Source organism: Suncus etruscus, chromosome 8 (assembly GCF_024139225.1).
Source record: "Suncus etruscus isolate mSunEtr1 chromosome 8, mSunEtr1.pri.cur, whole genome shotgun sequence".
NCBI lineage: Eukaryota > Metazoa > Chordata > Mammalia > Eulipotyphla > Soricidae > Suncus > Suncus etruscus.
Genome location: NC_064855.1, coordinates 14,628,337 through 14,656,287, shown reverse-complemented (window position 1 = coordinate 14,656,287; position 27,951 = coordinate 14,628,337). Strand labels below are relative to the sequence as shown.

The 27,951-nt window shown below is 56.0% G+C and overlaps 1 protein-coding gene across 3 annotated transcripts; it reads right to left on the bottom strand.

Annotated features, from left to right (window-relative positions):
* USP2 (ubiquitin specific peptidase 2) lies at positions 1 to 27,951 on the bottom strand. 3 transcript variants are annotated; one of them, XM_049777923.1, is made up of 14 exons: positions 27,824 to 27,951; positions 17,261 to 18,072; positions 16,861 to 17,046; positions 3,576 to 3,626; positions 3,170 to 3,293; positions 2,619 to 2,730; positions 2,417 to 2,527; positions 2,106 to 2,170; positions 1,417 to 1,520; positions 1,199 to 1,279; positions 998 to 1,076; positions 576 to 683; positions 323 to 443; positions 1 to 129 (listed from the first exon to the last, which is right to left on the bottom strand). In XM_049777923.1, the coding sequence occupies exons 2-14, from the start codon at positions 18,029 to 18,031 to the stop codon at positions 42 to 44; spliced, it is 2,001 nt and encodes a 666-aa protein (XP_049633880.1). In that variant the 5' UTR covers positions 18,032 to 18,072; positions 27,824 to 27,951; the 3' UTR covers positions 1 to 41. The 3 variants fall into 3 exon arrangements, with proteins under 3 accessions (XP_049633880.1, XP_049633878.1, XP_049633879.1); XM_049777921.1 differs by lacking the exon at positions 16,861 to 17,046; XM_049777922.1 differs by lacking the exons at positions 16,861 to 17,046; positions 17,261 to 18,072; positions 27,824 to 27,951 and adding an exon at positions 6,960 to 7,375.

The following is a 27,951-nucleotide window of genomic DNA, read 5'->3' as shown; positions in this document are numbered from 1 at the left end:
GGGGGCCGCCACTGGGGACGCAGAACCTCTGCCTCTCACTGCTACATGCGGGAGGGCGGGCTGGCCAGTTCGTAGAAGAGCAAGTAGGCGTCGCTGGTGCGCACTTGGCTGGAGGACATGGGGGTGACACTGGAGGGAGAGAGAGCAGCACCGGTGAGAGCCCGAGCCTGGACAACCGGGAAGGCAGATGCCACTTTTTCCTCCACACCCACTTCTCCGTGCATGCATCAGGCTCTGAGTGGAGCCAACCTGGCCTTATGGCTCTGCCCTCCACCCTGGTCCCTAGGAAGCCCCCGAGAAGCCATGGACAGGCAGGGCTCACCTGGAGTCATTGAACTGGTGCCACTCGCCTGACGCTGGACTCCGGCAGTAGGCGGTATAGTGGCCGCCCATGGTGGTTCCCGAGTGGTTAGACACAGCGTACAGGTTGTAAACAGCGTGGTCTGAGGAGCCAAGGACAGCCATCAGGATCCCACAGATGGCTGGGAGACCCTGTCACCCTCCTCCCCACCCCCTTGGTCCTTAGGTCCTTCCTGCCAACCCCTTGCTTCCCTTCCTGCTAAGCTACAACTCACTGGTGTTTTCTGCAGCAAATTCCCTCAGGTCCAGGTCCCTTAGTGGGAAATTCACAAATGTTGTGAGCTTGCTGGTTCGTATCCTGGACTCGAAGAAACGCTTCAGATCTGGGATGGGCATGGAGTCAAGGGCAGCGACAGTGGGAGAGAGGTGATAGCCTGGAAAGGAGGGCACTCGCCTTGCACGAGGCTGACCTCAAGGCTGACCTCGTTCAATCCCCAGCATGGCATATGGTCCCCCTGAGCACCGCCAGGAGTGGTTCCTGAGTGCAGAGCCAGGAGTAAGCCCCAGAGCACCATCAAGTGTGTCTCAAGACACAGATAAACAATAAAAAGGGCTCCCGGCTTTTTTCCCAAGGGATGGGGGAAGCTGAATCTGCTCATGCAGGCAGGGCCCAGCCTCATCTGCTATGAAAGGATACGGAGCACCAAGATCTTTGGGAACCTCTGGATGGAGAACTTCTTGATACAGCGTTTCCGGGCTCGGCAGCGACAGCACATCTGAGAGAGACAGAGTTGAGGGGACTGGGCAGGGGCAGCCTGGCACCCCCAGCCCCACGGGGCAGCGGTGCCAATGGGGGGCATTCTGGAAAACATTCTTGCTGGCGGGTGAGGGGACTCACTGGCTTTTCATCACCGTCGAGCACGTCCTCTTTGGTGAAAAGTCTCATGCAGTCTGTCAGCGTCACCTCAGGATAGCCCCGCTGTCAGAGACAGGGCGAAGGTTGGGGGTCAGGACCACAGCAGGCCGAGTGGGGCTTGGGTGGGGAGGCGGCCTGTGTCTAGCAGGCATGTGCCTCCCAGCACGGTGGGTGTACCCCTCTAGGAAACATGGGGTTACCTTAGCGATAGGCAGTGAGAGATCCCAGAAAGGATCAAAGACGGTCGAGCAGTAGCCACAGTCTGTACATGTCAGGGAGCTCTTGAGCTGCCCCACAAAGAGATCTAGAGGTGGGTGAAGAGGGGAGAAAGTCCCCAGACAGCTGATTCCCCTTCTGCAGACAGTACCGTGCCCCAGTTTAACTATCTGAGCTAGGTGTAAAGCTCTTTGACTTGTAAAAATTCACCTGGATAGTTTCTTTTGTCTCTCATCCTACTTTCCCCTGCCCCGGTGAGGTGAATGACATTAATCCAATGGGTTAATGACAGTCCACCTGACTGGCTTGGTTTATTATTTGGGGAGAATGTTGGGGCCACACGCAGCAGCATTCAGGCTTTACTCCTGGCTCTGCACTCAAAAAAATCACTCTGGCAGACTTGGGGGACTATATTGGATACTGGGGATTGAACCCAAGTCCGTCCTAAGTTGAATGAGTGCAAGGCAAACACCCTGCCTCTGTGCTATCGCTCCAGCCCCTGGCTTAACTTACTAATTCTTGGCTTATTGCTTCTTCAGACTTGTTTACCTGGGACTGAAAATATAGCATTTGGAGTGACTTCACATCGTGGATTGATTTAAAACCCCCAGTCAAGCTGTCTAAGAGGATTAGCCTACCCCCAATCTGGCTGTCTGAAGGGAGCAGGCCTTACCCCCGATCCGACTATCTTCCCTCTCCAGGTATCTCCTCCACATCTGTCGCCCTTTCTCGTCATCCCTAGGAAGCAGAGGGTCAGAGGTAGGGTGGACAAGTATGAGGCTCCTTCAGTCTGTTTTTCACCTTCAAAACACCCCCCCAAGAGAGTTGAGCACATGGAGCCCCAGGTTCCATCCCTGACACCACAGGGTTCCCTCGAAGTACTGAGCCAGGAGCAAGCATCACAGGGGTGACCCCCAAACCCAACCCAATCCACCTCTCCGATGGGACAGCAATAGAACGAAGGGCCCCAGACTTGGCTCTTACGGGAGATGATCCAAGTTCTCCAGGGAAGCCTTGGGCCGGGCGGTGACCCGGTTCACCTCATTGTGGAGTCCATCGAGGAGGAAGCGGAGGAATTCCTGCGCGTCCTGCTGACTGAGAAGGGGGTGAGGTGGGCGCCCCCCCAACAGGCCCTCAGCCCTCTTCCCTATCCTGTCCACCCAGTGCTGCCCTGCTCGGCCCTTACTTATAGCCCATGAAGCGAGGAGCGTATCTTTGGATCTGGGTCTTGAACTCCGAGGGGTTCACCACGTCGTTCGTGGACGACGTCCATATGGCCTGGATCAATTTCGCAAACTCTGTGGGTTGGGATGCATTTGTCCTCTGAGATATTTTCTCAGGGGGGTGTGTACACAAACAGAGCAGTATCCTAACCAAAAGGAGCCCAAGGAAGGAGGCCAGAAGTGGGGCCTTTGTTGGGAAGCCCAACAAAGAGATGGAACTGCTGGAACCACTGGGTCCCGAGCACTTTGGGATGTGACCCCCACCCCATCAAAAAAAGGAAAAATAGGAGGGAGCTGAAGTGACAGCATAGTATGGAGGGTGTTAGCCGTACATGCAACCAACCAGGGTTCAATTCCTGGCACCCCACATGGTAACCCTGAGCCTGCCAGGAGTCAGCCCTTATGGCTGGCTGTGGGTGTGGCCACAAAACCCAAACTAAAAAGGAGCCAATAGGAGAATGGCAGGGAGTGGGCAGCAGGCGGATGGGAGGGCACACCCGCGCCAGGGCCGCACCTTCCATCAGGGCAGTATGCCCGGTGCTGCTGTGGCTGAGGTCCCGAGTGTAGATCCGCTGCAGGCAGTAATCTCGGAGTTCCCTGGTGTTGCTCAGGCACTGCAGGATGGAGTTCATGAAACACTGCAAGAGAAGGAGCAGGCTGTCATTGGGGACTGGAGCAGGAACCTCTATCTCTAGGGAAAGTGGCCCAGAGTCTTGCCACTGGCTAGGGTGACACCATGGGCCTTTCCTGGAGGTGGACACAGGGCAAAGTAGACAGAGCAAGGGAGCAGAAGGGACATTTCTGAGGTTTCAGGAGAAAAGACTGAGAAGGGCCCCAGCAGCAGACAGGAAGGGGGTGCCTTGAGCTTGGAAGGACTCAGGAAGATGCTGGGTAGCAGGAAAGGGCTGAGCAGAACTCACCGTGTTCCCAAGGTTGCGAAGACCTGCCAGACCCTGGGTGCTCTTAGAATTCTGCAAGTAAAGGACATGGGCCATATAAGCTGAGTTCTTGGGCCACTTGCTGCCCACCCTGGAGCCCGATGCTTCAGGCTGCGTAGACCATCCTCTCATTGCCCACCTCTAGGCACAACAGAGCCTAGAAGTTCTGGTTATTTATTTGGGGGGGGGGGGTTGGGTCACACCTGGCAGCGCTCAGTGGTTACTGGTTACTCTTGGTTCTGCATTCAGAAATCACTCCTGGGGCCCGGAGAGATAGCACAGCGGCGTTTGCCTTGCAAGCAGCCGATCCAGGATCAAAGGTGGTTGGTTCGAATCCCGGTGTCCCATATGGTCCCCCGTGCCTGCCAGGAGCTATTTCTGAGCAGACAGCCAGCAGTAACCCCTGAGCACTGCCGGGTGTGACCCAAAAACCAAGAAATCACTCCTGGTAGGCAAAGGGGACCAGATGGGATGCCGGGATTCGAATCGCTGTCCGTCCTGGATCGGCTACTTGCAAGGCAAATGCCCTGCTGCTGTGCTATCTCTCTGGCCCGAGTTCTGGTTATTTTGTCATAGCCAGAAATATCCTTGGGGGGAGGGCTGAAACCATAGCACATCGGGGAGGGCATTTGCCTTGCACACAGCTAACTTGGGGGTTCAATGCCTGGCATCCCATATGGTCCCCCAAGCCCACCAGAAGAAATTCCTGAGCAGAGCTAGTAGTGTGGCCCAAAAACAAACAAAAAATATGGGGCCTTATATCTATACCTGTGTATGCCCCCCCCGCATCTTCATGAGTCCCATCTTTATTCTCTATCGTGCCAACCCTGGGAACCCCAAATGGAAACTAAAGACTAGGAGTCCACATGGGGGGACTCATCTGCCTTCTGGTCTCCCCCCAATACCAGATGCAGGCTGTCCAAGATGTGAGGATCCTTTGAGGGGGTTGGGGAAGGTGGCGAGTGACCGGAAAGAGTCACCGGGAAGATGGAACATTCCTTTGAACCCAGAGCTGAGGCTGAGAGGCCTGGAGGAGCCTCCCCACGGGGTTCAGGAACTTGATCTGTACCCCACCTGGCTGCAGTCCCTCACCAGAGGCACCAGAAAACAGCTGAAGGGGAGGGTCTGTCGGGGCTCCCGTCCCTGAGGTGACACAGGTGCTGAGGAGGTGCCCGAGTAGTTGCACTCTTTGCCTGGGTCTCTGGGCTACCCCCGACCCTGCTATCAGGAATGGGCCAGACCTTTTGTCTGAATGGTTAAAGCCTAGGAGCTGGAGACGGACATGAGCAGGCTCTGCTGGGCATGCGTGGGGCCAGCTCCACCCCATCTGAGCAGGAGCCTGAAATAACTCAGCTAAAATTACTCTCGCCTGTGCAGCCCCAGCAAGGCGTGGAGCCTCGGGGGTGTCGCTCAGGAGCGGGGCGCTTGGGCCTTCCCTGCTGGGGGCTGCCTGGGCCTCCCCACTGGTGAGGAGGGTGGGGACGTGACCCCACTGAGTGTACTGGCAGAACTGCTGCTGACACGCCAAATGAACTCACCTTTCTGACATCCCTAAGCCCTGTCCATCTGGGATGGTTCTCCAGAAGACCTCCCAGAGCTATAGGCCAGAGCTGTCACCCCTGGAGCCCCACAAAAGCACTGGGGTGTCCCTGCAACTATGGGGGTGTGCCTCTAGGGAGCCAGGGGACATCCTGCCCATAGGACAGCGGCCTGGCCCACTGTGGGGGCAGCAATGCTCCAATTTCTTCCCTCAGTGTCTGGGACTCTGGCCACAACTAGCGATAGCAGTGGGGCTGCTGTCCCCCCCCACAAGTGGGCCCTGGGCTGAGGCAGGGGTCACTCAGCTCAGATGGGGGGAGAAGGGCCTTCCTGCCAAGATGCCTCCCATGCCAGCGCTTCCCCCTCTATGGAGGGGCCTGGCAGGGTGGAAGATGCGGGGGAACCAAAGGCACTGGTAGGACCCCCAGTTAGGTCTGGCTTTTTACTTTTGGGGTGACTGTCTCCTACTGCATGTAAAATTTTTCCCCAGTGTTGGGGAATCGAACCCAGGGCGTCTTCATGCAAAGTCTGCCAAGCCACAACCCTGAGTCCTGCTGTCAAATTCTAAGTGCTGTACAGAGGCCAGGAGTTGGGCTGGTGTGTGCAAGAATGGGTAGCGGGGCGAGTGTACCCCAGGCTAGCGAGTCCCCAGCCAGGAGCAGGAAGAACAAGCAGACCAAGGAAAGTCAGTACTTTGCTCTCGGACCAAGTGTCCCAGGAGTGACCTTTCCGCAGGGAGACAACTCTATAGTCAGGGAGAGGGTGCAACAGAGAAGTTGGGGGGGGGCCTCTCCAGAGCCCTACAGAGCCAGCATCTCTGAGGGGGACACGGGGGGGGGGGGGGGTTTGCTTCTGAAGCCTATTTGGACAAGAATTGAAGGCCAGTGAGCTCAGCAGCCTGACAAGGACGGAGCAGCACCCACATACAACTTCACTGTCCAGCTGGAACTTGGGGGGGGGGGGGGACTCCCAGGAGAATGCTCTGTCTTTACTGCAGAGGGAACATGGGGTCCCCTACCTCGTGGGGCCAGAAAGACCAGGCTGGTGGAGGCTTGCATCTGTGCACTGAATCCCAATAAAGCGTCCACCTCACCTGTGCCTGGGTGCCCAGGCCCTCAGTCCAGGCTGCAGACAAGGGACCTGGCAGGTCCTTGGCACGGTTGGTGCACGCTCCGACAACACGGGCGGCTGGGCAGTTACATAAGGCTTGTCAAGAGCTGGCCCCTTCTCTCCTCCCAGAGGGGGGCAGGCAGTGCCCCAGCCTGAGGCTGGAGGGGGTGGAAATGGGCTGCTTCATTGGGAGAGTTCAGTGCCCACCCACCCCACACACCCAGGGTGGGTGTTGCAGGAGGGGCGAGGGGCTCCCTCTTTCACTTGGCTGTGATGCCTCTGCCTTCCCAGAGGGGGGGGGTCAAAGGACCCTAAGAACCCCCGATGCGGGAGGGAGCACGTCCTGGTGGTGGTGGGGAGCATGCAGTAGTTCCCCCATGCCCAAACCAATCGCCCCTTGGCCCACTGCCCTTCCTGCCGGCCCTAGGCCTGGCCTCCTTAGGAGGCGGAGCTCGGCGCCGCTGGTCAAGGTGACGTTCCTGCACCTGCCTGTCCGGATAGGTACCCGGAATCCAGGCACCCCTACCGCACCCCGATCCACCAGAGGACCGAGGGGTCCTAAGGGGCGGGTGGGGGGCCTGGATCACAAATGGGGGAGACCCATGGGAGGATCACCTGCACCGGGGACATCTCTTTTTGGCCGGAAGGCCCTGGCCAAAGGGGGGTTCGGGCTGGGTGCGCGTTCTGGGGGTCCCGGAAAGGGGGTCCCCCGCGTACCTTGGCTTTGTTGAGCAAAAGCCCCACGAAGGTGGAGAGCAGCAGGGACGGGGAGAGCGGCGATCGCGGCCGCAGCTGCTCCTTGGCGGCGAGGGCGGGGAACGGGGCGGCCGGGGGCTCCTCGGGCAGGGTCACCGTGTAGGAGGTGCGCATGCTGGGGGGCGCCCCGGGCGGGCGGGCGGCGGAGGGCTCGGCCCCCCGCCTAGGAGCGCTGGCGCTGGCCCGGGGAGCGCGGGCAAGACCGCGCGGTGCCGCAGACCCACGGTGGACGCCGAGGCCCGGAGGCGGTGGGGCCGACCTGGGACACGGTGTGTCCGCGGTGCCCGGCGCTAACCGCTCCGGAGCGCTGGCCCGATCCCGCGTGCGCAGGCGGCCTCCCGCTCAACCTCTCCGATGCGCGCCGCCAGCCGCCAAACGTCCCGGCCCCGCGATCGCGCTCCGGAGGAATGACAGCTCCCAGACGTCAGTGCCGGGGGCGTGGCCACTGCACGGTCCCGCCCATACCCCCACCACAAGGGCAGATGCCACGCCCCTCCCGGCTCAGTAAGGGCAAAGCCCCGCCCACTGCGCCCCGTTCGGCTCCGGAAAGCCGAGGCCCCGCCCAAGGGCAATACCACGCCCCCATCCGACTCAGAGAGGCCATAACCACGCCCCCGACCCGCCCAGAGCACAAGCCACGCCCAACGAGCTATCAGGAAGGTCAAAGACACGCCCCCGTCCGGCCCACCGGCGAGAAGCTGAGACCGCAGCTATAGCCCCAACCAGCGGGCCTGGCCCCTGTCCCGCAGGTCACCGGTTCGAGTCCGCGGTCCGCGGTCCGCGCTGCCGGGAGGGTTGGGTTGGGCAGCCTCGCGGAGCCCCGGATACCGGTCTCGGGAGAAATTTATATGTGAGTGGCTCGGAGCGATCGCACTGCAACAGGGCGTTTTGGCTTTGCACAGGACAGGACCTTCCTGGGTTGAACCCTGCCATCCCCTATAGTCTCCTGGGCCCACCAAGAATGATTTATTTTTATTTTTATTTTTTTTTTTGGTTTTTGGGCCACACCCGGTAACGCTCAGGGGTTACTCCTGGCTATGCGCTCAGAAGTCGCTCCTGGCTTGGGGGACCATATGGGATGCCGGGGGATCGAACCGCGGTCCGTCTCCTAGGCTAGCGCAGGTAAGGCAGGCACCTTACCTCCAGCGCCACCGCCCGGCCCCCTATTTTTATTTTTTGGAGGATCACACCTGGCGGCACTCAGGGGTTACTCTAGGCAGGTTGAGGGGACCATATGGGGTGCTGGGATTCGAACCGTCTGTCCTGGGTTGGCTGCGTGCAAGGCAAATGCCCTACCGCTGTGCTATCTCTCCAGCCCATGCTAGGAGTTATTTCTTTTGCACTCAGGGATTACTTTTGGCTCTATGCTCAGAAATCGCTCCTGGCAGGCTCAGGGGACCATATGAGATACCAGGATTCGAACCACTGACCTGCATGCAAGGCTAACGCTTTACCTCCGTGTTATCTCTCCAGCCTCAACCAGGAGTGATTTCTTTTTTTTTTCTTTTTTTTCTTTTTGGTTTTTGGGTCACACCCAGCAGTGCTCAGGGGTTATTCCTGGCTCCAGGCTCAGAAATTGCTCCTGGCAGGCACTGGTGACCATATGGGATGCCGGGATTCGAACCGATGACCTCCTGCATGAAAGGCAAACACCTTACCTCCATGCTATCTCTCCAGCCCCATCAGGAGTGATTTCTAAGCACAAAGCCAGGAGTAACCCTTGAACGCTGCCAGGTGTGCACACCCCACAAAGAAATGGTCTCTGAACTCCTAGAGGACCCATCCCTAGGACTGGTACCACATTTTCTCTCTTTGATGGAGGTGCTAAAGGCTGCAGGATGTGTGAGCTCTGGGCTCTGGGCAAGGAGAACATCTGGGCCCACAGTTTGGGACAGCCAGCCTTCACGGATAGGAAAGCTCAGCGGCTCAGCAGTCCCAAATGAGCTTGCGCAGAGACCCCCTTTATCACTTGTAGTTTGGTCCTATGAAAGAATCTTTTCTGACCTCTCCTCTTCCGTTGAGTTCCCTAGCTTCACCTCACAAATTCTCAAAAATGATTTTTTTAAAAGCGGGGGGGGGGGGGCTGCAGAGACAGTACAGCGGATAATATAATGCAGCTTGTCTTGCACCAGAGTTAAATCCCTGGCTTCCCAACTCAATGCAGGAGTAACCCCTGAGTGCAGAGTCAGGTGTAAACCCGGAGCATTGCTGGGTATGTCCCCAAGGCAAAAACAAAAACAATAAAAAAGCTTCTGTTTTAGGGTAGGACTTTGCAGGATGGCAGAGACACAGGTGCTGCTGGAGGTGGTGGGGCTGGTGGGAGGTGGCCCTGCCCCCTTCCCCTGCTGGCTCTTGCATCAGCGATGTGCCACCCCCCCTCACCGATCAAGGACCCACTCAGAATCCGCCCAGGGAAGGGATCTTGTTTGGAGCGTGCAGCTATTTTTAGCCAGTATTTTTTAGTGGTTAAAAATACTCGGAGCAGCAGCCTGTGCTGTTACTCATCTGTGGCCTCCTTCTGTTCCTTTTGGCGAGCTCAGCCCCCCCCCCCCAAAACACGCACGCCATACACATGACCACAGCCACGGAACCCTCCCCCCCCAACACACATAGCATCTCCTGCTATGTGGCTGGGAAGACAAGATCCAGGTGGCCTGGGGAGCAGTGGAGGTGGGTGGAAGGGTCCAGAGCGCCAAGGCAGGTAGGTGTCCTGCTTGGGGACAGAAACCAGGGTGCTCACAAAAACGACAGGGAAGGGCCGTCTTCATCATCCCTGTCCTCACTGGGTGACAAAACCTGGAACTGGGACAAAGTGCCACATAGCCCATCTCTCTGACCACACCCTCGCCGCCAGCACTGTCCTTGGCTGGGCTCCACCAGAGCACCTGACCATGCCTGCATTCCAGAAGCCTCCAATGGCCCTGTCTGTCCATCAGCTTTTCATCATCCCACTGAGCTCTCTCTCCTCTGAGCCGGGTGTGCCGGATCTCTGTTGCCACCCTTCTCTTCCTTTTGTGTCTTCTCCTTCAAGCAAAACTGCCTGAATGGAGAATTCACTATGTTACCAGGTGCCAACTCAACGTCAGCTCTTAGCTCGGACACAGAGGAGGTGAGGGGTGTGAGGACATCCAACCCTGGGATGGTCCCTAGTGTCCTAGTGAACACTAGGGCCTGAGTAGGCTCTGAACCCGCCTTAGCAGAAGCCAGGCCTTCCACCACCCTGCGGCCAGTCTCAGTCTCCTTCCTGCTCTGTCAGTGACCCGCTTGTGAAAGTTTTGCACAAAGCCTCCTCTTAGGAAACCCGTCCAGCTCCTAGCACTCAGGGCTGCATCCCTCAGTTCCGCTGCACCCTGTCCATAGATGTGGTATTGGCCTTTGTTTGCTAAGTGTCAGTGGCTGGAAGTGGCCCACATGCAGGTGTGCAGTGTGTGGGACTTGGCAATCACCCGGAAGGCTTCTCAGGACTGTGGGTTCTCGTTTCTCAAGAGGACCACACCACGGGCCCGGAGAGATAGCACAGCGGCCTTTGCCTTGCAAGCAGCCGATCCAGGACCAAAGGTGGTTGGTTCGAATCCCGGTGTCCCATATGGTCCCCCGTGCCTGCCAGGAGCTATTTCTGAGCAGACAGCCAGGAGTAACCCCTGAGCAACGATGGGTGTGGCCCAAAAACCAAAAAAAAAAAAAAAAGAGGACCATACCATCCTCTGAGGAGCCTGCCAGGAGTCATGGAGGATAGGCTTGGGGTTCTGAATTTGGAGAAGCCTGGACTTTTCTCCCAGGAACCAGCCCTTTTTCTCTCAAACTGCTTGAAATAGAGGGTGGAATGAGGGAGGATGAGGCCCTGTCCTGGTTGCCTGAGCCTGGCCTGCCTCTCTCTGGGAGAAATCATGTTGGTTTTGTTTTTCTTTTTTTTGGGGGGGGGCCACACTCAGTGGCACTCAGTGGTTACTCCTGTTTCTGTGCTCAGAAATCACTCCTGGCAGGCTCAGGGAACCATATGGGATGCCAGGGCTCAAACCTGGGTTGGCAATGTGCAAGGCAAACCTGCTATTCTATTATTGCTCCAGCCCCAGAAATGACACTCTTTACCTCCATCCTCACTGCCTTGCATAAAGTCTGAGTGACTGAATTCCTGACTCTGGGTGGTTCAGAACCGCTTCCTCGACCTTAGCAGGACTCTAGGTCCAGGGTGTGATGCCCTGTTCAGACCTAGTGGACCTGCTCATTCCTCTCAAGGCTACGTTTGGGATAGAGGAAAAACCTCGGGCAGAAGTACATCTGTGGGCCCCAAGGCTGTCCATTACTTTCTGTGTAGAGGGAAAACTGGCTCCCAGAATCCCTGAGACCTTCTGGTCAGAACCAGCTAGATTCCAAAGGTTCTCCCCACCACCACACACTTCCCTCCACCTTATACCTGTGCATTGAGGTGAGGATTTATAGGCAATCACATGGGCTGGGCCAGGCCTAACATACTAGGCCCCAAGGTTAACTCAGGAGAACATCCTGGAAGGAACTGAGAGAGCAAGGGGGCTGGGAGGCAGGAAGAAGGGGCAGGACAGTAGTAAGAGGGGCTGGTGCGATAGCGCAAGGGGTAGGGTGGTTTGCCTTGCACGTGGCTGATCCAGAATGGACCTCGGTTCGATCCCCGGTGTCCCATATGGTTCCCCAAGCCAGGAACACATAGCCAGGAGTTAACCCTGAGCATCACCGGTTGTGACCCAAAACCAAAACAAAACAAAAAAAAGGACAGCAGTGGGGGCTGGAGAGATAGCCTGAAGTTAAGGCTTTTGCCTTGCATGCAAAAGGATGGTGGTTCGAATCCCAGCATCTCATATGGTCCCCTGAGCCTGCCAGGAGCGATTTCTGAACACATAGCCAGGAGTAACCCCTGTGGCCCAAAACCAAAACGAAACAAAACAGAAAAAGGACAGCAGTAAGAAACTGAGCTAGGGGAAGTCACAGCCAGGCCAAAGAACAGGGCTGAGTCCTATGCCAGCCTTCAAGGGATGGGGATGAGTGTCTAGCTGACTTGAACTCCAAACTCCAAGCCCACAGCACTTTCCTCCTGCCTCCTGGGCGTCTCACACTAAGGTGGCCAGGGGACAACTCCTCCCCTGGCCAATGGTCCCTAGTGCCTGTCCCAGGTGGGACAGCACCTGGTTGGAGCATGACAGGTCAGGCCCCGGGGTCCCTGGCCAAGCAGGACAGTGGGCCAGTACTCAGCGAGGACACGGAAAGGTCACATTTGTCATGCAGCAGTCTGGTCAGTCCTTGCCAGCCTCGGCTTGTTTTCTTTGGAGTAATCCCCCCCCCCCAACCGTGGCAGGGCAGAGTCAAGTTCAAAGTCCCACCCCCGAAGAAAGTCACGTGCTGAGACTTATATAATCTCCTCTTCTGGGAACAGCTGGGACCCGGGGCCTTTTGAGATGAGTCAGCAGCTCCGGGGCAAACAGTCCAGGTATGGCAGGTTCCCTTGTGTAGGGCAGCCCGGGGCACACCCCTTGCTCCCCCTCCTGTCCTTCCCAGCTGAGTGGCAGCTATCCAGCCCCTGTGCCTGCTCCCTAAGGGCTCTGGGCCAAGCCTGGCTCTTGTTGGGGGAAGAGAGAAGAGGGTGGTCAGGGCAGGAGCAGGCAGGGCAGGAACAGGGCTGAGGCTGGTGGAGTCCCAGGGCCAGGAGGGAGCAGCTGGAGGGGTGGAGTGGGCAGGATTAGTGGGATTGTAGGGTTAAAGAACAGCGCGTCCTGCCACCGACCCAGGGAACAGGGAGAAGGGCGGGCTGGAGGTTGTTTGGGCTTCTGGCTCCCTTCAGGGCCAACCCACCTGGGCTGGCTGAGTCCACAGTGGAAGGAGTGACAACTCCCTCTTTGCTGCCAGTTCTGAGCCTTTCTGTCCCTCCCCTCTGGTCTGCTGGCATTTTAGACAGGTGAAGCCTGGCGAGGGAGGGGGGCGGGGGCAGGCGGCATTATCTCAGGCTCTGGCATTTTGGTGGTGCTTACGCAAGTGGGAGGGGGTTTGTACTTGTGACCCCCACCTTGCAGGTCTCTCTTATGGGTGCAGCTGGGGTTTGTGCGGGTCCAGTTTCCCATTAGGGCAACTACTCTTGCTAAACCTGGAGGTCCCTGTTTGCCCCCTGCCCCAGAAACGCCAGCCCTGGGGCTGGAGAGATAAGATAGCACAGTGATAGGGCGTTTGCCTTGCACACAGCCAACCCAGGACAGATGGCAGTTCGAATCCTGGCATATGGTTCCCCCGAGCTGCCAGGAGCGATTCCTGAGAGCAGTAACCTGAGTGCCACCAGGTATGACCCCCCCGAAAACAAACAAACAATAATAACAAAAAACAAAACAAAAAACAGGAACAGCAGCCCTGGTTCTGTTGGTGACCCCAAATCACCAGGAGCCCTCAGGGATCCATTATGCTGGACCCTGCCTCACCTTTTTTTTGTTTTTGTTTTTGGGCCACACCCGGCGGTGCTCAGGGATTACTCCTGGCTGTCTGCTCAGAAATAGCTCCTGGCAGGCACGGAGGACCATATGGGACACTGGGATTTGAACCAACCACCTTTGGTCCTGGATCGGCTGCTTGCAAAGCAAACGCCGCTGTGCTATCTCTCCGGGCCCATCCTGCCTCACCTTTGCTCCTTCGACAGGGGTCCCCCCACCCAGACCCATTCTCATCCATGCCTGACTCCTTTGATCATCTTTGTCTCCTGAAATTGAAACCAAGTCGAATGATCCTTTGGGGTTCTTTCCTGCCCTGTGCCTGAACCCGTCTCCAGGATGCTTTGACGTTGACAGAGCTCAGATGGCTCAGCGTGCAGGTGCGCATGTCTGCATGCAGGCTGCCCAGGTTCTATCCCTGGTACCACACATTCCCCCACAAACACCATGACCCCTGAACATCAAGTTAGCAGCAGCCCCTGAGAACTGCTCAGGACTACCCTATATTAATTTCAGATATCGCTTAAGAGACCAACGGCATGCTCTTTTTTGTATATATGCATGGGAGACCTGTTCTGGCCACACAAAGTCCCCTAAACACTGTCCAGGAATAACTCCAGCATTGTGATCTCCCCAAAAGAGACTGATGATTCTTTATAGGGGCTCCAGCAGCCCATCTCAATTTTAGCCACACACACACACACACACACACACACACACACACACACACACACACACACACACACACACACACACACACGAGTAATTGTCCCTCCAACAGCCATTTCAAAACTTACTCCCCAAGGTAACAGGGATGATACGTGGGGCTCATTTTTCCCTAGGACTTAGTGACGGAGAACCCCCTTCTTCTCCCACTCCTCACACTGTTCCATTCGGGCTCCTTTATTTGGAGGATGGGCATACCCAGCCACATACAGGGCTTACTCCTGGGTCTCTGCTTAGTGGTCACTCCTGATGGTGCTTGCGGGACCCTATGTGGTGCCAGGGATTCAAGCCTCATCAGCTGCATGCAAGGCAAGCATTGTTGCCACTGCATTTATCTCCCTTTACAGAGGTTATAGGTTAGGGACCAGAACTGCCTCTGAGCCCTTTTGCTAGTTAGAGCCCCTCCCTGGTCATGAGTTCTGAAGCAAACACTAATGTGACTAGAGGGAACAGGGACTAGAGGGCATCAGGGCTTTGACCTGTGAGGAGTTAACAGTAGATACAAAGGAGGGATGTGGGGTGGATGCTTTCCCATGTGCCCCTTATGCATCTGCTCACCACATGCCCAGGTGGATGGCTGAATGGATGGCTGAAGGATGGTGGAGGTGGGAGAGAGGATAGATGGATGGATGGTGAATGGAGAGATAGATGGATGGATAGATAGATGGTTGAGCGGGTGGGTATGTGATGAGTGGATGGAATGAGGTGGCAGTGGACGTCTGGGAGAGGTGCTTGTGGGGTACCGGGGAGAAGCAGGGAGGGACTCTGACCTCTCACTGTACTCTACCGAGCAGCTTGGACCTCAGAGCACTGGAGTCCCCCTGTGGATCTTGGGAAAGGGTCAGGTTCAACAGCACAGTTTAAACCCTGGAGAATCTGGTTCCTAGGCACTGGGTGGCACCAAGTCATTAGGCCGTGCAGAGGTGAAACTTCTCTTTTAAGCTAAGGAGTGGCAGTGATTTCCTCCACTCAGCACCACTTTTGGCTGCCCCAAGGGGAACCACAGTCAGTCCAGGGGGGACCAAGTGAGCCTTGGTCTGTCCTTCGAGAGCACACAGGCCCCAGGCCAGCTCCACCATCACCTGTTCCTCTTCTATACCATCCCTTTGATGTGCATGTAGCCTGCCATGCCAGACTCCTGTTCCAGCTTTTGTATCATGCTTGGCATCACCCAGTGCCCAACAAGGCCATGACTATGCAATACCATTATTAAACCACCTCCAAAGGGCCCCCTAGTTATGATGTGCTTCAAGGCCTGTGGTCTGTGGCCCTTTCAGGGCTCCCTTGTCTGCACAAGCTCCTTCCAGCATTGCCTACTGTGGTGCAACTCTTATTTCCAAATGACACCTGTCCTAGGAGCAGAAAAAGGTGTGCTGGGTACAGTGTACTGAGGGAGACATGGTATTTGGCTCACAGCACCTAAGTCCATATTTTTTCCTGTCCATCTATCCATTCAAACACCCATCCATCCATCCATCCATCCATCCATCCATCCATCCATCTATCCATCTATTCATCCATCCTCTCTCCCACCTCCACCTCCATCCATCCATCCAACCATTCATCTACCTATCTATCCAGTTGTTCAGCCATCCACTCATCTACCCATCCACCATGAATCCATTTGTCCATCAATTTACTTGTCTATTCATCTATCCTTTCATCTGCCATACAACCATTCGTTCACCTATCCTATCTCCCACCTCCACCTCCTTTCACCCATCCACTCAGCGATCCATCTACCTGCCTGTCCATCTATTCATTTACACATCCATCGACTAACCTATTTGTCTTTCCATCCACTCATCCACATATCCACCAACTCAACAATCAAACCATCTGTCCTTCCACCCATCCATCTATCCATCCATCCTCTCTCACCTCCACCTTTTTATATCTATCTACTCAACCATCTACCTGCCTATCCATCCACTTACACATCCATCCACTCACCACCCACCTGCTTATTTGTAATTTCATCCATTCAACCCACATATCCACCCATCCATTCATACTCACCCATCTATCCACCCACCGCCCATTCATCCATTCATCTGTCATACATCTATTGATCCATCCATCCTTTCATTCATTCATCTACCTAGTCATCATCCAACCTCCCATCCATGTGGATATCAGCCATTCATTTATCCATCCATCCATCCATCCATCCATCCATCCATCCATCCATCCATCCATCCACCCATCCATCTTCCCATCCATTCAACAATTCATACAATCAGTAGGTTAGCTGAGCTGTGTACTATTATAGGCATGTAGGGAGGGATCTGAAATATAATCTTTACCGTCCGCTGAACATTTGCCATTGAATGGCTACACTATAGAAACATGGTCATTGCTATAAGAACAGTCAAAATATAGACAATGCCCCAACAAAGGTACGTCCAAGGATTCAGGGCAGCCCTGCTCAGTCTCCCGCAGAACACCCTCCCTCCAGCCTAGGTTGGGCTTGAATGCAAAGGGAATGCACTGTCTAAAGCCCCAGATAAAAATCTTGAAAACATTTTCTCTAAAATCTGATGCCCCAATACCCTAGTCCTGAGTGAACCAGAGGGAACCATGATGTCTTCTTCCCTGCTGGCTTGTGCCCAAGTGGTAAGATTGGTCTCCAGGCTGGGAGTAAAGCTTGAGCAGAGAGAGGAGAGGAACAGCCAGAAGGGGGAGGCCACTCTTACCACAGGGAGCACCGGAAGGTGGGGGGTCTCAGGAGCCAATCCGGGATGGGGCAGGGTCTGCAGGGCACACTGGCATGGTGGGTGGAAAAGGAGAGGGTAAGATCTGTAGTGCATGGGGGGGTGGCTGAGCATTTCCGGGAACACTGGTGGGCCACTGGAGAGGGCACAGGTCCTGAAGTGGGGTTCCTAGGGAGAGGGGACAACCCTTAGCCAAGCCCTGAGTCCAGCGGGCAGCAGCTCCGCTCACCTGCCTTCCCAGGCTTCTTTGCCAACGAACTTCAGGAGAGAAAACGTCAGCTTGTGACCCCCGACAAGGGGCCAGTCCTTCCTCCCACAATATCTCCTGCGCATCAGCAGCTGCCCCCAACCTCCGAGCCTGGGAGGGGACAGCAAAACTCACCATGGTGTCTCGCCCTGGGGAGCTGGCGCGGCTGGGCCCTGGGGTCTGGCCCTTGCCCTTTTCCCACAAAGAGTATCGGCTGCTGGGTCGGTACGTGGGGCTGAGAACTTCGGGGACACGGGTGGAAGAGGTCTGAGTGGGCAGCTGAGCAGTACTGCCCTTGCGGCCATAATTCTCCAAGTAGTCGGCTAGATAATCAGAGCATCTGGCAGCCTGGTAGAAGCTCTGCAGGGCACACAGCTCCTTGCGAGTGCGGGCTATGAAGGGGCTGCGGCCCAGGTGATTGGGTTCCATCCGGCCACTGTCTGAGGTCCGCAGGCTGGAGAAGTCCCGGGCCAAGTCACACTGACTGTTTGCCTTCTTCTGAGTCAGGCCTTGATCACGAGCACTCATGGGCAAGTAGCTGGGGGCGCTGCTGGCCACGCTAAAAGGGAATCCACTGCCCCCACTGAGGCCGCTTCCCGAAGGCCGCTCAGTGCTCCGAGTCTGGCTCTCTGCCCGCCTACCACCCCCAATGATGTCTGATCTCAGCAGGGGGCGGCCCCGGTCATAGTCCAAGATGGAGGTAGGACCGTAGGTCCGGGGTCGGGTGAGGAAACTGGTGGTGGGCCCTGACTTGAGCCCAAGCTTCTCCCTTTCCAAGAAGGAGGCGGCCAGGTTGGTCCCATAGGACGAGGGAGTGTAGGTGCCATAGCCTGACTTGGAGTAAGGTGCGTCTGTGTAGCGGGTGGACTCTGTGTAGCGTTTCAGGGTGGAGGACAGCTGGGACATCCTTCAGGGCGACACTCAGCAGGGACTGGGAGCCTCATGGGCTGAAAGACAAAGAAAGCGGCTGTCAGGTCCCTCTCCATTCCCGGCCAGACTTCTAGCCCGAGACACACACACACACACACACACACACACACACACACACACACACACACACAAAGAAAGCGGCTGTCAGGTCCCTCTCCATTCCCGGCCAGACTTCTAGCCCAACACACACACACACCCCTCCATGCACATCCTCTCCTGCATCCTGTGAGCCCCAGTGGGGACCTGAGCTGCATGTCTACACACACACACACACACACACACACACACACCTCCATGCACATCCTCTCCTGCATCCTGTGAGCCCCAGTGGGGACCTGAGCTGCATGTCTCATCAGCCAACCCAGTGGCCTTCTCCCTACCCCACCCCACCTTGCCTCGACAACCCCCTTGAACCACACAAGGAACCCCAATCCCACTCGTTTCCTCTTCTAGGCTCTTCCCTCCAGCTATTGCGAGTTTCCCTTCTTTCCGATGGGGTATCATCTCTAAGCTGGTAGTATCCCAGGTGCATTTGGTCACATCTCTATTGGGGGATGCAGTTGAGGGGAAGAGAGAAGGAAGGTGGTGATGCAAACATGGCCTGGAGGCAGGTAGGATAGGACTTGTCTTTTCTCTTGGACAAGTTCTGGGTTCTTCCCCCCCTCCCCCAAGGGCCACCAGCTGCAGAGGGAACACTTGTGTGGCAGAATGCCCCCTTCTTTTCTAATCTCGCCTTCCAGTCTAGTGGCCGCCTCAGCTTTTCCTACCAACCTCCCTCCCAAATAACTCAGGATGCCAATGCCTTGGGCAAAGGGCGCCCCCTAGAGGCTCGAGTCCTACACCGCAAGGTGCGCTCTCTAGGCTGTGGTTTGGAATGGGGTTGATGGGAATTGAGGTGCTCAGGGGTGGCTCCCTGCTCGATGCTGAAGGGTTATGAAGTGAGTGTTGGGACTTGGCCACGGGTCCACCCAAGAGGACTTCTCAGTGGGAAACACCAGTTTGACACCCCTTTAGCCTAAGCAGCATAATTTAGAGGCTCTTCCCTTTACCCTGAGCCACCCCACCCCATTTGTTCTGAGATTTACTACAAAGGCCACGATGCTTGGGGGAAATGAGCAAAGAGAAATCAAAGTCTCTAAGCTGGGGGGGGGGCAGATTTCCTTAAGGGCAGGTCTGGGGGTGCAGAGCCATCCAAGACACTCATGTGGGTACTTGCTAGGACTAGCCTGGCTGTTGACCAGCTGGCGGTTCTGCACAGTCATTTACCCTCTCCAAGCCCCCAATTTGCTCACCTGCCAGATGAGTATAATCATTCTGATTACAGTGGGGAGCAGATGAGATAACCCGGGGAGCCTAGACACGCTTATCTCGGACACAGCAACGTCTGCAGTTCCCCATGGTATGTGTGGATGATTTGGCCTTGGCAGCGGTGGGGGCCTGCTGGGAGCAGTGCTGTGGGTTTGGCAGAAAGCTCCAGAAAGTCCCTACTAGGCCTGGGATGGGTGGGGCAGTGGGGCTCTCCAAACCAGTCTCAGTATCCACTCTTTTGTTTTGTTTTGTTTTGGGCCACACGCAGCAGCGCTCAGGGGTTACTCCTAACTATCTGCTCAGAAATCACTCCTGGGGCCGGAGAGATGATAGCACAGCATAGGGCATTTGCCTTAGATGCAGAAGGACAGTGGTTCTAATCCTGGCATCGCATCCCATATGGTTCACCCGAGCCTGCCAGGAGCAATTTCTGAACTTAGAGCCAGGAGTAACCCTTGAGCGCTGCTGAGTGTGACCCAAAAAAACAAAACAAACCAAACCAAACAAAAAAAAAGAAATCGCTCCTGGCAGGCACGGGAGACCATGGAACAACGGGATTCGAACCACCTTTGGTCCTGGGTTGGCTGCTTGCAAGGCAAACACTCTACCGCTATGCTATCTCTCCAGACCTCAGTACCACTTTTTATTTTCTTTTTTTATTATTATTATTACTATTTCTATTATTATTATTTTGCTTTTTGGACCACACCCTGTGACACTCAGGGATTACTCCTGGTTATGCACTTAGAAATCGCTTCTGGCTTGGGGGACCAGATGGGACGTCGGGGTCCGTCCTGGGTCAGCAGCATGTGAGGCAAACGCACTGCCACTGTGCCACCTCTCTGGCCCCAGTATCCACTTTTTAGATCCTTCTAGAACTTCCAGCAATTTCCAGGGCACATGTGCAAGGGAAAGGCCTGGTCCTTATCTACCATCAAGCCCTACCGCCAGGGCCATTCTACCCTTCATACAAGTCCCCTTGCCTACCACGTTCCCTCTTAGCACAACACTGACCCCTCTTAGGGCTCATCCAGAACTTGGTGGGGGAGGGGTTCCTCCCCCTCAGGTAGGTCTCAATTTTTGGGAGTGTGAAGGCAGAGGAGCGGAAGACAAGAGGCATGGGACTGACAGCCCTGCTCCATTTCACTCTGGAGAAGCCATCAATAATTCAAAGTCAAAGAGACTCCTGGTCTCGGGAGCTGGGCTGTGGGATATGGGGCAGCCAATCAGATATGGCCCCCTCCAGGACCTGAGGCCTCTGTCCAGGGCCCAAGTTCCTGCCCCCCCTTCCCCCCGCTGAAGCTTCCTGGGAATTGGTATTCCACAGACTGTGCCCAAGCTCCTTGGCTTGGCTGCGGGCACAGAAGAACCGGGACCAAGCAAAGCCAGATTGACAGGCAGACCTAAAATGGGTTGGGGGGGGGCTGATATGGGGGGCAGACCTCTAACCCACAGGAGTCCAGAGGCCTGTGGGCTCTGAACCCCCCGCTTTCTGCCAGAGCTGGCGGGCCCAGCAACTACAAGAACGTGCCCACTTCACGCAGCAGCCCCTACCCTCAAGCTGCTTAGCTTGGTTGCCAAGTCTGGGGAGAGGAGTACAGGGTGCTGAGGCCCCAAAGACTCATACCCCTCCTCAGTCCCCACTTGCACTCAAGAAAAGTCCCAGGCAGCATCTGCCAGGTGAGCAGACTGGTGGATTGGCATTACCTGGCACAGCGGTCCCTAGAGGTGGCCGGACAGATCAGGGGCCAGAGCATGGGGCCCTTGCAGCGCAGGAAGGGGCTCATGTGGCCACGAGTCTTCCCGTTGCCACAGGAACGACCTGGCCTGAATGGCCCTTTCACGAGCAGTAGGAGGCAAGCTGATTGGCCGCGTCCACTCCCTGCCCAGCGTGGGGCACGGGCCCTGCTCTGCTCACTGTTTACCCGGAGCTGGCAAGTACAGGCATGTGGTTTCAAACTGGGCCTCCCCAGGTGCCTGCCACCATGGACAAAGGGGCAGTCCAGCCTCCCAGCTCCTCCTCTGTGGCTTCACCATGGAGCTGCCCAAAGCTGCCCTGCCCTGTGTAGCTCGCTTGGCCCTATGGGCGATTTCGCAGTCCCATGTCCAGACTGCTCAGTTTCTGGGAAGGACTCGTGAGCCAAGGGGATCACTGGATCCCTTGTACCAGTAGGGATCCAGGCATAGCTGGAGTCTCCTGAGTCCTGAAGCCTGGTACAGACTTCATTCTCCTGGGCAGTGTGGCTAGCATCAGTAGAAGGTCCCAGTATTTACCTTCAGTGGAAAGTCACATTAAAATGTTGAACGGGGGAGAGAGGGGGACGAGAGATTGCATGGAGGTAAAAGCGTTTGCCTTGAATGCAGGAGGACGGTGGTTCGAATCCCGGCATACCATATGGTCCCCCAAGCCAGGAGTGATTTCTGAGCGCATAGCCAGGAGTAACCCCTGAGCATCACCGGGTGTGACCCCAAAAACAAAACAAAACAAAAAACCCAAAACAATAAAAAAAAATGTTGAACAGGGGCCGGAGCGATAATACAGCAATAAGGCATTTGCCTTGAACGCGGCCAAAACAGAATGGACCTCGGTTCGAATCCTGATATCCCATATAGTCCCATGAGCCTGCCAGGGGTGACTTCTGAGCGCAGAACCAGGAGTAATCCCTGAGCGCCGCTGGGTGTGACTCCCCCCCAAAAAATGTTGAACAAGGCACCAGAGCAATAGCACAGCAAGAAGGGCATTTGTTTTGCATGTCTTCAGTTTGATCTCTGGTATCCTGTATGGTTCTGTGAGCCCACCAGCAGTGATTTCAAAACACAGAGCCTGGAATAACCCCTGAGCATAGTCAGGTATGGCCCCAAACAACAACAGCAACAACAACAGCAATAGAAACAAAGTCATCCTGATACTTTCAAAGGAAGCGCCTGGCATTTCTCTCTCTGAAGTTACTGAGCTTGGCAAGGACCCAGGACTTGGAGGGACACGGTGGATTAACTCACTTCATCCTTCAGTTGCCTCAGCTAGGGAATTTTTCCACCCTTACCACCTGTGGCCCTGCTGCCCATCTATGGTTGGGGGCAGGTTGGCTCATCCCCACTCATCTCTGCAGCACCCCATCTCCAGAGTAGGTCAGGAGGCTTGGAGTAAGTGGGAAGGATGCACCCGGGGGCAGAGCCCTTGTAGGACTACGATGCTGCCCAAAACAGTTGAAGTCACACCTCCACTTTGTTTAGGAGTCACACTTGGCAATACTCAGGGTTTACTCCTGATGGGGACTTGGGGACCACATGGGTGTCAGGAACTGAACTGGGGTAGGCCACGTGCAAGGCAAGAGCTTTTCTCCCTCTAGTATCTCTGTAGCCCTGTTTTTCTTTTTTTCTTTTTTGGTTTTTGGGTCACACCCGGCCGCACTTAGGAGTTACTCCTAGCTCTACAATGAGAAATTGCTCCTGGCAGGCTCGGGAGACCATATGGGATGCCGGGATTTGAACCACTGTCCTTCTGCTTGCAAGGCAAATGCCTTACCTCCATGCTATCTCTCCAGCCCGGAACCACCATCCTTCTGCATGCGAGGCAAACACCCTACCTCCATGCTATATCTCTGGCCACCCCCCCCCACCCCCATTTTTATTTTTGTTTTTTGGCTTTTGGGTCACACCCGGCAGTGCTCAGGGGTTACTTCTAGCTCTACACTCAGAAATCGCTCCTGGCAGGCTCAGGGGACCATATGGGATGCTGGGAATCGAACCACTGTCCTTCTGCATGCAAGGCAAATGCCTTACCTCCATGCTATCTCTCCAGCCGGGAACCATCATCCTTCTGCATGCAAGGCAAACACCCTACCTTCATGCTATATCTCTGGCCATTTTTATTTTTGTTTTTTGGCTTTTGGGTCACACCCAGCAGTGCTCAGGGGACCATATGGGATGCTGGGATTTGAACCACCGTCCTTCTGCATGCAAGGCAAATGCCCTACCTCCATGCTATCTCTCTGGCTGGCTTGTTTTTGCTTTTATTTATTTACTTACCCCCACTCTTGTTAATGTTCAGGGCGTTGTGCTTGGGGGTCGCTCTCTGTAACCCCATCAGGGACAGAACCCAGGCCTTTCACATGCCAGACTTGTGCTCAGCCTGCTGGGCTATGTGCCCCCCCACCCCCTCTTGACACTTCCCTGGCCACTCTCTGAGGTGGTGCAGAGTGGGGTGGTGGGCACCCCAGAAAATGCACCTGGGGTACAGATTCCCGCCGGATCATGCTTGGGAGTTTCCACTGCAGATGCCTGAAAGCTGAGCGAGCTGCAACCTGAGCTGAGTCCGGCACTGAGGCCTCTATTTCACCTGCTGCGCCAGACCCTAACCCGGCTGGCTCCCTGCACCTGCCTTGAGCTCAGGCTCCATTCCCATTGCTTTTGCTTCTTTTAGGCCAGACAGCAGTGCTTGGAGTTTACTACTAGCTCTGTGCTCAGGGATTACTACTAGGAAGTTTGGGAAACCAAATGGGGTGCTGGGAATAGAATCAGGGTTGACTGAACCCAAGTTAGCTGTGCACAAGGCAAACATGCTTATCATTGGACCCTCCTCTGGCACCCGGGATTTTTTTTTGGGCCACACTCGGTGATGCTCAGGGGATACTCCTGGCTATGCACTAAGAAATGGCTCCTGGCTTGGGGGACCATATAGGATGCCGAGGATTGCTCGCTAGCGCAGGCAAGGCAGACGTCTTAACCCTTGCGCCACCGCACTGGCCCCACACCTGGGACTTGGTTTTTTTTTTTTTTTTTTTTTTGGTTTTTGGGTCACACCCAGCGGTGTTCAGGGGTTACTCCTGGCTGTCTGCTCAGAAATAGCCTCTGGCAGGCACGGGGAACCATATGGGACACCGGGATTTGAACCAACCATCTTTGGTCCTGGATCGGCTGCTTGCGAGGCAAACGCCGCTGTGCTATCTCTCCGGGCCCCACACCTGGGATTTGTTTTGTTTTGTTTTTAGGCTACATCTGGAGCATTCAGGATTGGGGGTGTGGGGAACACTGCTAGGGGTGCTCCCTCAATAAAGCTCTAGAGATTGTGGACAAGGTCCCCAGCAGCTTGGCTGATTCCCTCAGGTCCCAGGAGAAGTGAGTCAGGGGATAAAACGCACCTTCGTTCTCACACCTTCTCCAGGACAATCAAACCCCTTGCATCAGCCACCGTCATTTCCTGTAGCTCACGTGTAGGGTTCCCAAACCTGCCCAGCCAGAGAAGGGACTTGCTCCCCAGGAATCCCAGGCACTCCCGCCCCCGGGGGCTGAGGATGGGTGATGAAGGGCTCACAGCCTGGCATGGAGCCTTGCTTTTTGGGGTTGGGCAGCCTCTCCATTCTGTGACCTTGTGTTCCCTAGATTTCCTTGGGATGCCCCCACAGGGTTCAGTTCCCACCCTCCTCCCCAGCTGCCTCCCCAGGTGTCTGGGGCAGGTGAGAGGGGAGTCCCCACTCCTCCTCAGCCAGGTGCTTGGGAGCCTCCTCAGAGTGACCTCAGGGCTTCCCAAAGCGGCTGGCTAAGCGCATCGGAATGAGGCACTACTTTGGGGTGACCTTGGAGGGGACCTGGCAGCCCAGCACAGGGTCTGTCTGGTAGCAAGAGGAGGATTGGGAGATGGATACTTGGGGGGCTGCGCTTGCAGCGTCCAGCACAACTGGGCCCCACTCTCTCCTCTGGCCTGCAGCCTCACTCTAGCTCAGAGCTGGCACACAGCAACCCACTTGCTTGGATATCTTGCAGGCCTGGGCAAGGGTCACCCCAGGGAGGACAGGCCCATTAGTGTTTCCAGCTGTCCGCAGGGCCTTGGGGAGAGAGGGGGAAGGGGCAAGAGAAGGGCAGAGAGACAGACAAGAAACAGCGGAGAGGTGGGGTTGGGGTCCCAGGGCAGGGTCTCCTTAGGGCCCCTTATAGTAGGAAGTCCAAAGGGGTGGGTATCTCAGTACTGGCCAGAGGCTCCGGGGTGGGGGGATCCTCCTCCCTTTTCTCTGGTTTCTGGCCTGGACCCCTGACTCCTAGATCTTGTTCTCAGCACCCATTCGACCCTTTCTGAGGGTTATTACAGGCTTCTCCAAAATAGACAGGGAATCCCCCAAAAGTTCTAAGTCCTCTGACCCTGACTCTCTGAACTCACATACTGAGGGGGACAGAGACTGACCTGTGTCCAGGATCTCAGGGCTCCTCCTTCGGAGCACAGTGGCGAGACCAGGGGCCAGCCTGAACTTGGGGCCCGGTAATCCGGGGCTCAGGTTCTGCGGTGATATATATAGTATCTTATCTGACCTCACAGACATGGCGGGGAGCTCAACTCTCTTGCATTCCCGGGGACACTTAAAGGGGCAGTGGAGCTCCTCCAGGCCCCACTGGGCCTGTGCCAAGGTGGGGTTGGGTTGAAAAGGGGGCAGGAATCTGGAGAAGGGGACAGCCCGAAATTAAGCAAAGGAGAAGCATTAGTCTTGGATCCCTTTCTCCTCTGAGCAGGTCCCCAGGCGGGCAGCAGCAGGAAGCACCCAGCCCCAACTTCCAGTGGGCTAGACTGCTTCACTTTGCCTGAACCCCTCTGGGGCTGGGAGACTCAAAAGTTTACAGAGATAGCATGGAGGTAAGGCGTTTGCCTTTCATGCAGGAGGTCATCGGTTCGAATCCCGATGTCCCATAAGGTCCCCCCCCATGTCCCATATGGTCCCCGCCCCCCCCCCCGTACCTGCCAGGAGCAATTTCTGAGCCTGGAGCCAGAAATAACCCCTGAGCACTGCTGGGTGTGACCCAAAAACCACACACACACACACACACACAAAAGTTTACAGAGGGCCGGAAAGATAGCATGGAGGTAGGGCATTTGCCTTGCATACTAAAGGACCGTGGTTCAAATCCCGGCATTCCATATGGTCCATCCCCCCCACCCCCAGCCTGCCAGGAGCAATTTCTGAGTGTAGAGTCAGGAGTAACCCCCAAAAACTGCCGGGTATGACCCCAAAACAAAGCAAACAAACAAAGCTTGCGGAGCCAGAGTATTATATCCCTTAACCCTGGAGTTAGAGCTGAGCTCTCTCCTAGCTGCGGGCACAAAGGCTGTAATGAAGTGTCCTTTGTCTGGAGTTCAGTAAAAGGTAATTATTCCAGGCACTACTTGTTATTCTAATTAGTGGTGGCATTAGGCGCAGCACCTCCCAGGCCATCTTCTTCCCGAGCAAAGGCTACCCCTGGGTACCTGGTCCCAACACGAGGGAGCGGACTGGACCTAAAGTTTTTCTGAGCTGGCTCCCATCTCATCCCAGCAAGAACTTAGGAATCTGATCACTTCCCAGAGAGAGTCTCAGCATGCTCCCATCAACGGATCCACTTAACACAGAATAATAAAGCAAAATCTAGCCCAGACGGCTTGGCCCCAGCGACCCAGAGAAAGTTGTATAGTTCTGGGTGGGTCCAACTCTACCTGGAGGATGGCACTGGATCCCACGGCCACGGAGCTGGGCTGGGCAGGGTCACGGAGAAGGAACCGGATTCCTAGCCTCTCTTGGGCTGTGACTGTCTGCTGGCTCTCCAGTTGTGTCTCGAAAAGCCTCTCCCTGGGACTGGAAGGTCCCACCCTGTCTCAGCTGGGGTGACTGACTCAGTTCAGCTCAGGGATGCTTCAGGACGCCCTGGTCTCTGAGCCCTCATTCCAATCCTCATTCCGATTCCACCTGGGAGGCACCTTCAGCATCTGCAGGGAGGGGGTTGTTCCAAACCCAGCCCAGCCCTTATCTTTTTCCTTTGCTTTGGGGGGTGGGGGAGTGAAAGAACACCACTCCGGATCTCCATCTAGCCCTATTCTGAAAGCACAGAGGTGTCAGGCCCGAAAGGGTAGCTAGAAGGGGTCGCCTAAGGGGTTCCCTCTAGCTGTCAAGTCAAAGTTAGTTGTCTTGAAGCTTTTGGTACTGCCTCTAGGTTTGGGATTGGTGAGAATTTTCCAAGCTGCCTCTTTCTGATTTGGGATTGGTGGGGAAAAAAAAAATCATCCTCTGCCCTTCCCCCTCCACCCCTCCTGGTCCAGGGCAAACTGGCACCCCCCCCCCATTCCTGGGGGGCTTTGAGCCACAGGGTAGGTGGGCGTCCTGATCCGCACGCACAGATGGGGAGGGGGTTTGTGTCAGCATCCAGGCGTCACACACGACACAGAGCACCACGAACCGAACCTACCCAGGCCGCCTTTCCCCCCCTGATGAGCGCCCAGATGGCTCCTCCTGGCACCCCGGCCTGGAGGCCCCCCACTCCTGGCACAGCTGACACATCTGGCACAGCTGGCACAGCTGGCACCACAGCTGGAGCTCCTCCAAGCAGCTGGCCCTCGTCCTACATTGCCAGTGCCCCTTCTGCCCGGGCTACCGGGGGTACCCCACTTTCCGATCGCCCTCCCGCACCCCCTTCTCCAGCCTCCCTCCGACAGGTGGCACCTACCTGCCTCTTCTCCGAAGGGGGACGAAGGGAGCCGGGCACAGGCATGGAGCCGCGGGTGAGTCCCGGCGGGTGCTGGCGCGGCGCGGCGCAGCGAGCAGCGGCTGACGCAGAGGGCTCCCCGGCTTCGG

Excerpts from the sequence above, each read along its gene's own strand:
- USP2 (XM_049777923.1), bottom strand. The coding sequence starts at position 18,031 with ATGTCCCAGCTGTCCTCCACCCTGAAACGCTACACAGAGTCCACCCGC. Across the intron at positions 2,171-2,416 it reads GAGAACTTGGATCATCTCCC|GGATGACGAGAAAGGGCGAC; the intron begins GTAAGAGCCAAG and ends TCTGCTTCCTAG. Across the intron at positions 1,280-1,416 it reads TCTCACTGCCTATCGCTAAG|CGGGGCTATCCTGAGGTGAC; the intron begins GTAACCCCATGT and ends TGTCTCTGACAG.